This window comes from Arachis stenosperma, chromosome 7, assembly GCF_014773155.1.
Source record: "Arachis stenosperma cultivar V10309 chromosome 7, arast.V10309.gnm1.PFL2, whole genome shotgun sequence".
In the NCBI taxonomy this organism is placed as follows: Eukaryota; Viridiplantae; Streptophyta; class Magnoliopsida; order Fabales; family Fabaceae; genus Arachis; species Arachis stenosperma.
The window spans coordinates 79,510,482-79,521,809 of record NC_080383.1 but is presented as its reverse complement, the minus strand read 5'-3'; the positions used below and the strand labels follow the sequence as shown (position 1 = coordinate 79,521,809).

Here is an 11,328-nt window from a genome sequence, read left to right as displayed (position 1 = left end):
AGTTGATTAAGTCAAGAAAGACTAAATTACCATGGAATTGGAGTTCAATCACTTATGATTTACCAGAGATCTATAATTGCATGATTGAGATTGAGTTGAGATTTATCATTCCTGAGGAGTTAACATCTTTGAACCTCAATATGCTCTTTTCAGATTATCTTGTTAATTGTTCGCTTACTGCGTTCATTTACTGCTTCATTTAATTTCTGCAAGTGATATCTATTTATTGTTTATGTTCTTAATTCATTTATAAGTTTTGTTTTCATTTTATTAATTTCAATAATTTACTTTCTCGCTATTACATTCTTGTTATTTATGTTTAGTCACTTACATTACAATTATTTACTTTAATGCCAAGTTATCTAGTTTTATGCTTTTCTCTTTGATTAATTCTCATCCCAATTTGATTTTTCTAACTAAAATAGTCAACTGATTATTGTTGGTTGATCCATTAGTCCTTGTGAGAACGATAACCTAACCATCGTGGCATTATTTGATACGATCCAATGCACTTGCCGGTAGTTTGCGGATATTGTAAAAATCCGTATCAGTCATTCCATTATAAAGGTCCATGTTTAGGCTTTTGAAGTGTCTAAGAACCCTATCCCGCATGATCTCTTATGTGAATAGATCTTCACCTCCAAAGGGGGTTCCTTCCCGATCCACATGGGTTCTCTGACCTCGAAGATCGGTCTCCAGCTTATCGAGTTTTTCTTCCAAATTCCTTCGTCGTCGTACCTCCCTTTTTAAAGCTTGTTCGAATTCTCGTGGTCGCTCTAATTTCATCTCGAGCTGCTCCAACCATTCCTTGTAACACCCTACCATACAGAGTCTTATGCTTAAGTCATAATTCAGAGATGGCAAGGTATTACGACCTCTAAAATAAAAATTTAGTACGTATAGTAGTATGAATGATTGATTATAACTAGGAGCCTTTGTAGAAAAAGGGGTAAACAAAAAAAACCGCAACTCAAAAGCGCATCACTCCGATCGATAACGTAACGAACAAGGATAAACCAACGCGATATTGTATATATATACAAAGGAGTGTCAAAAACAGGAATATCAAGACTCAAAATCCGGCTGCAAAGATAACCGGTCCGAGCATAGCAATATATACATATGATAAAATAAGGAAAACCCCAAAGGAAACCCAAAGGGACACAAATACATAAAATCTATTCTCCAAAATCTCCCATAAGAGGAGTCATCACAGTTTGTATTATTTAATGGAGATAAAAGTATCTAAGCGAAACATATAAACCAAAACATAGCCCCGAGAACAAAGGATCTTCGCAAATCTAGAAGTTTCCAGCATGCCTCAGCGGGAAACCTCACGTCCTGCATCTGAAAACCACAAAATCCGCATGGGTGAGAACCAGAGGTCCCCAGCATGGTAACAGCTTCCACATATATAATACATAATAATAGAGGAAAGCCAAAGGCAATCCTAGAACTTCCTCCAGATAATATCAAAGCTTATAAACAAGCTAAGCCATATAAGGGCATCTGACTAAAGATTCTTCAGTCTAACTAATACTTTCCTTTCCAATTCCTTCAAACCTCCCAATCACCAGCAGGAGTATATTATAGCAAACACAGTTATATCAGACAAAGAATATACAAGTAGGAGCAGTTAAGACATTTAGACAATTAGCAAGTAATATGCAGTCAAATAGGCAATCTCAAACAATTCACATAGTATGCATATGATGAATGCCTGTCCCTAGTGGCCGATGATATCCTCTTGTCGGTTATAGAGCCAACCCGACAAGTCCTGGTCGCTAACCATTGGACTGTCCCTCTGTCGCGCATCCCCAACTCGAGTTATACTCGTTATAAACTTGATCATAAACATGATCCATATCCATCACCCTCACTGGTGAATATTTCGGGGGCGAGCTCATCCGGGTCTTTCACAGTGCCCGGCCACACTTACGACATAGGGTCAACAGAGTCTCGAGCCTCCACCTAGAGCACGTGGTGGCTAGCCACTGCTTTCTCCCAGGGATCTCGTGCCTCTGATAGTGGAAGTGCAAATCTCAATTATCAATAATTCAGCATAAACATGCATGAATTCTCATCCATGGATCAACATCCATATCAGCCATCCGGCTCATGGTTCAGTCCAGAAACAGCCAATATTCATATCATACACAGCCTTTCCGGCTCACGGTTAAATCCATAACCAGCCATCCGGCTCACGGTTAAATCCATAACCAGCCGTTTCATTAACAATTATAGCCTTTCGGCCCATGGCATAACAAGCACTTCCACCACCATCCTCCGCATCTCACATAATCATCTTGATCCTCATTGATCATTCATTTTTCCCTTGCTTTACTCGCAAGTTACCTCATTCACTAGCCCCTTTTTAATAGCTAGGCATGTCATAATGATTCAAGACATAAATGGTGAGATCGGAGGCTTAGAAGTATGAGATTTGGCTTTTAAAACTCAAAAATCAACTTTGGGATGAAAACAGGGCCACGCGTACGCGCACTCCAAGCGCACGCGTGGATGGCCTCAAAAACCCATCGACGCGCAAGCGTCATGCACGCTAACGCGTGGATTAAAGATTTGCCAATCGACGCGCACGCGCCAACCACGCGTACGCGCGGGTGTTCTCGTGCCCCAGGCACAACACTGGCACAGTTCTGGCATAACTCTCTGGAAAATGGCTTGGCATTGGGTGCAGCACAATCGGTGCGCCCGCGCACATCACGCGTACGCGTGGATGGCATTTTCTGGAAGATCGACGCGTACGCGCCAGGTACGCCTACGCGCAAGGGGTCATTCTGCTAAAAATTTTCTAAGTTAAAAGCTGCAGAATTCACAGATTTAAACCCCTATCTTCCAATGGACATAACTTCCTCATTTTAAATCATTTCTCACCCGTTCTTCGAACGGCATGGACATTCCGGATCAAATTTCATTTCTAAACAGATTTGGTACAAAACAGAGATCCGTAGTCCATGTTATGTCCCACCAAAGTATGCCCAAAACCATGTTTTTCATAAAAACCACAAAGTGCCATTTTCAAAACAAGTCATTTCCAATTCTTTTCAAAATCAATCATAACATGCCAATTTCATCCCTTTTCTTTGAAATCAATCAAAATATATCAAATTCAACATCAAGCCTCCTCAACTCACACATTGACACTTTACCACAATATACAAAATCACTATCTCATCATTTTAGCCCACTTCACCCAAGTGGCTCAAACTCAAACATATTGACATATCATATACTATTCCTCATGCCAATTCTTAACAACACCAATTCCAATAAATCATTATTGTACACAATCAACATCATACTCACCATCAACATGGTTCAACCCACAATTTAACCATAACCAATCATCAAGCATATATCACAACATGCATATTTCTCATACATCATACCACCAAGGCATCAATAATCATCATCACATATATGACCACATCATATATCTCAATCATTCAACAACATCAACAATTCAATGCCTATCTTAGGGCCTCTAACCTAAGTATTTCCTACCACATTACATATTAGATACGGGAAACCAAAACCATACCTTAGCCGATTCTCCCAAGCTCCACCAGAGCACTTCCAAACCACTTATCCACAAGCTCTCAAGGCCTCAACACCTCCAAGAACAGATTTTTCACCACCAAATCCTTCCCAAGCTTTTCAAAGTCACCAATCAAGCTCCAATATCCACACATACACAACCTAAGCCACAACCATCATACCCAAACACAACATCTCAAAACTCAAACATCATAGAACAACAAAATTACACTAGGGTTGAGAATCTTACCACACCCAAGGTCCAAGGAGACAAGATTAACCTTCTCCTTCAAGAGAGTTGGGTCCTATAACATCAAAGAACCCAAAGTCTCAACATTTTACCCATGAAACTCGAAAATAAGGGCTGGAATTTCGAACAGAAACACGTGGCTTACCTCAAGATTAGTTGTATGGGTTTTGTAGAGCTCTCCGCGGTGAACGCGTGACCGCAAACGGAGCGGCAATCGGAGCTCTAGATCAAAAGTTATGGTGGTTTGAAGATCAAGTGAGAGATAGAGGTTTGAGAGAGTGTTCTTCTCCCCCCTTCCCTCTAATTCAGCGTGTTTGTGTGTGTAATGAGGAGAGAGAGTGCTGAAAACTAGGGTTTTGGTTAAGTTATGTTGGGCCAAGGGCCCACTTTGGGTCCGGTTGGCACGGTTTGGCCCGTTCGGTCCAATCTTGGTCCGAATTCTATAAAATTGGTACCGAAATTCTCGTCTCAATCTCCTCTATCACATTAAGCCATAAAAATCACATTTCAGGCTTTCTAGAATAAATTCTCATTTATAGGTTAATTAGCCGTTAATTAACCGGGTTTTACATTCCTAGTGTCCATGCACCAAACCCATATGTTCTGCCGAGTTTTGGTTTACCATGTCCTCAAGTGGTTGGATTTTCGAATTTATTCTTCTACCTTGAGGGTTTTGTGAAGGCCCTCCCCATTGTGGTCATTTGTTCAATCTTGTCGTGGAGGTACTACAAACGCACGATCGTCGTTGTGATATTCTAGCTCGGATTCGGATGCCATATGTCCGTCTTTAAGACGATTATTTGCCATGATTGGGTGTAGACTTGCGGGTCCCCAGCAATGGCGTCAATATTCCGTGGGTTACCTGAAACTGGGTTGCTTTGGGCCTGAGCATGAGGTCCAAACTCCTTTTGAGGCAGCGTCCAACATCTACTGGTGTCGAGGTGTCGCCGTCCGAGTTCTTCGTGAGAAGGTAAGTGGTGGTACCTGCAAAAGACTCCGATGTTTAAGTTAACAAGGGTTTTAGACAGATTTTTAATAGATTGGGTTCAAAGTATACTTGAGGATATCAGAATATTTATAAATGTAAATATAGAGTTGATAACCACCTTTTACAGTGGTTCCACCTTTGGTGGTAGGTTGTTGTTTCTCTTTGGTTAGGTAAGTTGTTAAGATCTCCTTTTTAGAGGGATAGGAGACGCAGTAAAAATTGATTACTTATTTAGATAAGTAAATTTGCACTTGTGTTGTTGTGACCAACCTCTATGAGGTCCAGTGGAAGCTGATTCGCTCGATATCTATAGATTGAACTTTATTCATTTTGGGCCTGACTAAGCAGTAGATTAGGCTATGAACACCCCATCTCTACTCTTTAATTAAAAATCACCATTAAGTGTACTAACATATGGTATGGTTTGAAAGATTTTATCTGTAGTAAGTGAATTAGACCTAAATAAACTTATCCTTTAAGAGCTCTTCAAACATGATGTCTTACTCTATCTAATGGAGAGACTCCTTTATACAGTTTTAGACGGTCCATATCAGTAACTTAAATTACTAGCTAATTAAACACTAGAGATAAAGTTATTACTAATAGATTGCAAACAGAAATAGATAAAAAGGAACTTCAACCCAAGATTCAATAACCCATCCAAACGGGAATAGAATCAATGGATCCTTTGTCATAGGCTGTCTGACTGATTTGCCGAAATTTAGTATTCACAAAGAAAAATAACTAAATACTTTATTGATATCATTATAATGAATCATACATTAGTACATTACAAAGAAAAAAGCACAAAAAGCATAATACGCATGATAAAAAGAATAATAAAAAGAATGTGCTCACGGCTGCTGCAACCTTATGATTATTTTCTCCAATGCTTAAGCATTCATATTCCTCTGCTATTTACAACTTCTAAAGCAGTATCAAATAAAGGTGGGAGAAATATACTCCCTCGATTTCCATGCATTTATAACTGGAAATTCAGTACATCCTTGGTTAATAAAAGAATGTAACAAAATTTCACATTGACTAATACAGGAACAGAAAGAGTATATATTATTCTCGCACCTGTTGTAATGGTATGAATGATGCTCTTTGGCCCTCAACAGCTGAAAGACTCTACCTCGTCTATTAAGGAAGCACAACTCTCGAACTTCAGTATCAGAAGAAAATGCAAACAGACCTGGAGATCAGGAACTCAGTTGCTTCAAAGGGAGGCACTGAGGATGTTACTGTTAACTTCGAGTTTATATAGCTCATGATCATCGACAACCATATCGACTGATAACTCTAGTAACAAAATTGTAGATCTTCAAGAGAAAACCACATGATTCAGCTATTCCAACTAGGGAACCAGCCCGTTCTAGTCCATAAGAAGTCACTTCTATGTTCCGTACTTGAACAGCAAAGCCATTTTAGAGGTACCTTGTACTAGAATTTACATATCACTTGACAGGCCGTACCCCCACCGTTTTTACGCGGAACCGGTACTGTGGCAAAGATTCTTCATCTTCATTTTCGTCGTCGTCTTCACTAGAATCATCTTCAACACTGTCCCATCGTGCATAGTCCAGAGCTGAATGCCCTTTCGGTTTTGGAATCATTTGCCATCCTTTCGTTTGTTGCTCGGTTGATTCCCTGTTCAGTGCTTTAGGTGCTACAGCCTCTGCTTTTGACTTTTCAGCCTCACTGTTCTGGTCTCTTCCATCTTTGGATGGGAACTTGGATTTTGTATCTTGAGAAGCACATTCAGCACTTACGATATCTTTCCGGAGTTCAACCTTCTGATCAATTCTAATATCCGAAGTTGCCAAGTACTTACCTCCCATTGATTCCTCATTATTCTCTCCTCCTAGTATGACCTCAGGACTGTCTTCTGATTCTTCTTCCTGCTCTTCAAACTCCTCTTCTGACTCTGGTATTGGAGCAAGTGTCTTCACTTGAGCAAGCCAATACAAAAAAAAAAAGGGGGGGGGGGGGGGGGGGGAGATTACTACCAGTTGACAAAGTATTTAATTTAGAATGTGTGTCTGTGTGTGTTGGTGCATCGCTACACATGAAACAGTCATCATTTTTGTTTCTATCAACCTAAAATTAGACTATAACCTACAAATACTATAGCTCACATATAGTCAAAGTTGGCAAGACAAATTTAAGTTGTTCACGCACAAATTAGAAGAGTGCCCAATGTAGCCAAACACACCTAAAGGGATGCCTAATGCAAAAGTAATCATCATCATCATATTTGCTACTGAATACTTTAGCAATTTACACCCATCATCATTAACTCCAATAAATAAAATATGTTTAAAGAGTAGCCATATATATCCCAGATTTTCTTTATCTACTCTCCTTATTGTTTTCCCACCTCTTCCTATTTCTCTCTCTTCACTTCTCACTTATTAAATGGAAATCTTGAAAGTGTTTTTAACCATCAAATAATTTATTGTTCACATTTTAACTTGCACATGCACTAGATCAATATCTCACTAATAACTACAACAGGATGAGAGAGAAAGGAAAGGCACTAGGAAAAATGAAAAAAGAAACAGAAAAGAAGAAAAACCTAACCAAAAATAAAATAAAGCCATCCAAATTATAAGGGCTGTAATGATAACAACTAAGTTATCTCAAGGGTACAGATGTCACGTTCATCTCTCAGTACCTTAAAGCCAAGTTAACAGTTGTGCAATGTATGCAACTGCAGCAGAAACAAAATACAGGGGAGACAACAACCTACCAACTGTGTCTTCAAGCGAGCGTGAAGATTTTGATATACTTCTGAGGATGGGTTCAACTCTAAAAGTCTATTGACATCAAAAAGCGCTGAATGGTACTCCTTCAAGGTGACTAGTGTTTGAGCCCTCAGCATCAATGCCCCACTGTGGTTTTGATCAAGCTCAAGCACTGAGGTACACTCTTCTGCTGCCTGAAACAGTAGCAACAATAATTGATTGTAGTCATTGTATCCAACACAAATGTATTGAAACAGAAATCATACAACAAAAGCTTGCAACTACACAGATGGAGCGTCATTATTCCTAAACAATCATCCCACAGTTATAATGACATGTTACAGAATACATAATACACAGTAACCTAAAGTCTCAGTTTTTTTTCTATTTTTTTTGTTTTTCGTCCACATCCGGAATATCAACTGTGGAACACGCTGACTAATACTCGTTGGCTTGTAGGCACCTTGATGGATGAGACAATTGGCCTGGAGTTTCAAGAACTATAAGAAACAGATAATTCAACACCAACAGAGCAGCTAAATGGTAAGTTGGTAGCATTGTTACAATTACAAGTCACAGATTTTTCAATTCAAGCAAGCGTCTTTCGTTCGCAAGTTATACTTTTGCGCATAATTCCCATCAAGTTTGCTGTACGTCCAGATGAAATTTTCATGTCCAAGTGCAATATGTTTACTATTTTTTCTTTTTTCCTTTATTTGTCTTTCTCCATAACTACTGGTACTATCCTCAGTCCACTACAAATTTTCATATGAAGCAAAGTTGGTTCATGAAAGCTATAAAGCTCTTTCGAAGCTCAATTTTCCGTTCACAAGAATCAAATCCAAGATCTTGCTCAAGGGGAAGAAATGTTAACCCAATCAACTGAATCAAGAGTTCGTATATTTACTAGCTTTTCAATAAAGAAGCATTCACTCTCACAATCTGCCCCTTAAACTTCAACTAATTCAAATTACACCCATAACAAAACATCGCATAACCTATTACCAATAACAGCTTAAAACTCCAAAACTCGCATAACCTATTACCAATAACAGCTTAAAACTCCAAAATTGGGTTCACCGACTATTAAAATTGATGCTCATATTAAATCCTCTCTAGTTAGATAATGATGCTCCAGTGATTAAAGACCAATATGACTATGACCCCAAATTCAAAACTATCAGAACTCTCCCTAACAGAGCGTGAACGTGTCACATGTTAATTCATTTGCAGCTTCCAAAAAAAAATGGCCATAGGGACCAAAAAAAAAGTTACTCTCAAATATATCACTTATCAGCACATAACCGAATAACAAATAGCAATTTAATTCCTAGGAATTGAAAACAAGAATGCTCTGTACTTTATATGAACTGCTTATCTATCTATATTAGGTGATAGGGATCTCTTTATAAGTCCGAATTTTTAATCCTCAACAAACTTTAATTATCAAATCAATTTCTAACCTTTTATTTTGTTAGACAAATTAATCTCGCATCAAATTTCAGTAAGAAAAAAATCAGATAAGTTAATCCATATCATTATTTACTAAGAATTCCTAAAAATTTTAAAATCCTCGTATCAGTTCCTCCATACATACGATGAAGAATCTGAAAGGACTATTTTGCTCAATGAAATAAAAATTTGGAGATTAATTTGGTCCATAAAAAGTCAAGGGAAAAGAAAGTTTGACCTTTTTGAAATGGTGAAGTTTGAGGTAACAAGCAGCGCGATTGCTGTGGAGAGCGATCTTGTGGGGTTTGGTTTTAGCGAGGGCGATCGCGTCCGTGTAAAACCCTAATGCTTCCCTGTAACGCCCCTCACGGTACATCTGGTGCCCCCTCTCTATCTTGTTATTATTGTTGGTCGTAGTGATAGTCCCTTTCTCCTTCTCCATAACAACTACTCTACTCTCTTGTATCTCTGATTCTTATTACTACTAGTAGCTCAGCTGCCACATAAGCTGTGCTGTGCCGTATCTGGCTGCTTTATTTATTTATACACAGGGACTCGGGGCGCAGACCAGGTATTGTTGATGACCAGGGTTGTAGTGAGGGGATAGGGGTGCGTTTTTTTCCTGTCCGATCCCGTTCTGTCTTCTTTTTACTTCGCTACTATCTGCAAATTCGTCACACTGCTATCATGGGTAATAGATTGTTTTGGGAATGGATTTTCTTAATTTTTGTAATAATGGAGAGAATAAAATGATATTTTTTTTTTAATTTTATAAGTAAAAATAAAAAATATAAAAGAGAGAATATTAAAAAGTTAGAAACTACACTTTATTTTTTTAATTTCTTAACAATAGAAAGAATTTATTTCTATAAATTAAAGTTGAAAGAATCGGATTGAACCAGTCGGTTCGACTAAAAAACCAATAAACCAGATTTTTAAGCAGTCCAGTTGATCTATATGATCGGACAAGAAATAAAACTGTAAAAAATCGGATTGAACCGGTCGGTTTTGATGAAAATCGAAAAATCGGCAGCTTTTGTTTACTGGCCGGTTCAAAAGTTTTTTTTTAATTTACTTGCTAAAACGACGTCGTTTTGGTTTTTAAAAAAAAAATAAAAAAAAGAAAGACTCGAACCAGACTTCCAATATCCCCTCCATCCTTGTTCCCCTAAACACAACGGCTAATCCTCCCCCTTACCGCACCTTACCTCACTATGTCACTCATCGCGCCACCGCTGTCCGCCGGTCTATGTTGTCTTCTTCGTCTAATGTTCTGTGCTATTTTGTTTCGTTCTGTGCTGTTTTAAAGCTGTTTTGTTCTTCTAATGCTCTGTGCTGTTATGTTCTGTTCTGTTTGGTGCTCTTCTTCTAATGCTTGTTGAAAATTGAAATCATCAATCTGTTGTGTTCTGTTTGGTGTTTGTTCTGGTTGAACATGCTTGTTGAAATTATGAATTTTAGTATGAATCTGCTTGTTGAAATAGGTGATGTTAAATAGGAAATTTAAGATTGTTGAATCTACTTGAAGTTGTTTATAGACATTTATGGTATGAATAGGTAAAATTTCTATTGTTGAAATAGTTGCTTGTTGAAATAGGTGATGTTGAATATAGTTTATGATTGTTATCCTTATTGTGTCTAATTAAGATACTATTATAGTAGTACTAACTAATTTCATGTCTACCTTTTTATTAGTTATCTTTAGAATTTGAAACTTGGTTGTTTTTAAAATGTTGGTGAAGCATTAAAGATATCTATTTTGAATCTTTTAAGTTAATGACTATTTTTAGTATTTTATATTTTTTATTTACGTGGAACTGGTTTTACCAGTTCAACCAGTAATTTATCGGTTGAATTAATAAACCAGTAAACAAGTAACTTGGTCGGTTTAATTACCGGTTCGGTTCTTACAACAATGCTATAAATTGTTCCTCTTAATCTATTTTTATGGGTATTCGTCCCGTTTCTATAAAAATTAAATAATACTTTAATTTTTATATATTTATAGTTAAATTAAGATAAAAACTTGAAATTCATACATAAATAAAACACAAACATAAGATTCATATAATATCAAATAACTTGAAGTTAAAAACAGTTAATGTATAATCACTATAAATTTAATAACACAATAAAAAAAATTACAACAATAGATGTAAAAGAGTTTTCAATCTTTATTTCTTTTATCATTTTTCATATCTTCATTATCATTAAAAGTTTGAAAGACAAGATTCAAACTTAAAATTTAAAAGAGATAACAATTAATAAATTAATTAGTATTATATAAAAAATTAACATAAATATATAATAAATAATATATCACTTTTACT

General features: G+C 37.2%; 1 protein-coding gene across 3 annotated transcripts; it reads right to left on the bottom strand.

The window, feature by feature from the left end:
* Positions 1-3,958: 3,958 nt before the first annotated feature.
* LOC130941868 (uncharacterized) lies at positions 3,959-9,686 on the bottom strand. Of its 3 annotated transcripts, none has more exons than XR_009070730.1 (4): positions 9,237-9,686; positions 7,552-7,740; positions 5,880-6,745; positions 3,959-4,792 (listed from the first exon to the last, which is right to left on the bottom strand). XR_009070730.1 is itself a non-coding variant. In XM_057870494.1 (3 exons), the coding sequence occupies exons 1-3, from the start codon at positions 9,438-9,440 to the stop codon at positions 6,257-6,259; spliced, it is 882 nt and encodes a 293-aa protein (XP_057726477.1). In that variant the 5' UTR covers positions 9,441-9,686; the 3' UTR covers positions 5,538-6,256. The 3 variants fall into 3 exon arrangements, 1 of the variants encoding a protein (XP_057726477.1); XR_009070729.1 differs by lacking the exon at positions 3,959-4,792 and adding an exon at positions 5,538-5,784; XM_057870494.1 differs by lacking the exon at positions 3,959-4,792 and having other exon boundaries at positions 5,538-6,745.
* Positions 9,687-11,328: the final 1,642 nt, after the last annotated feature.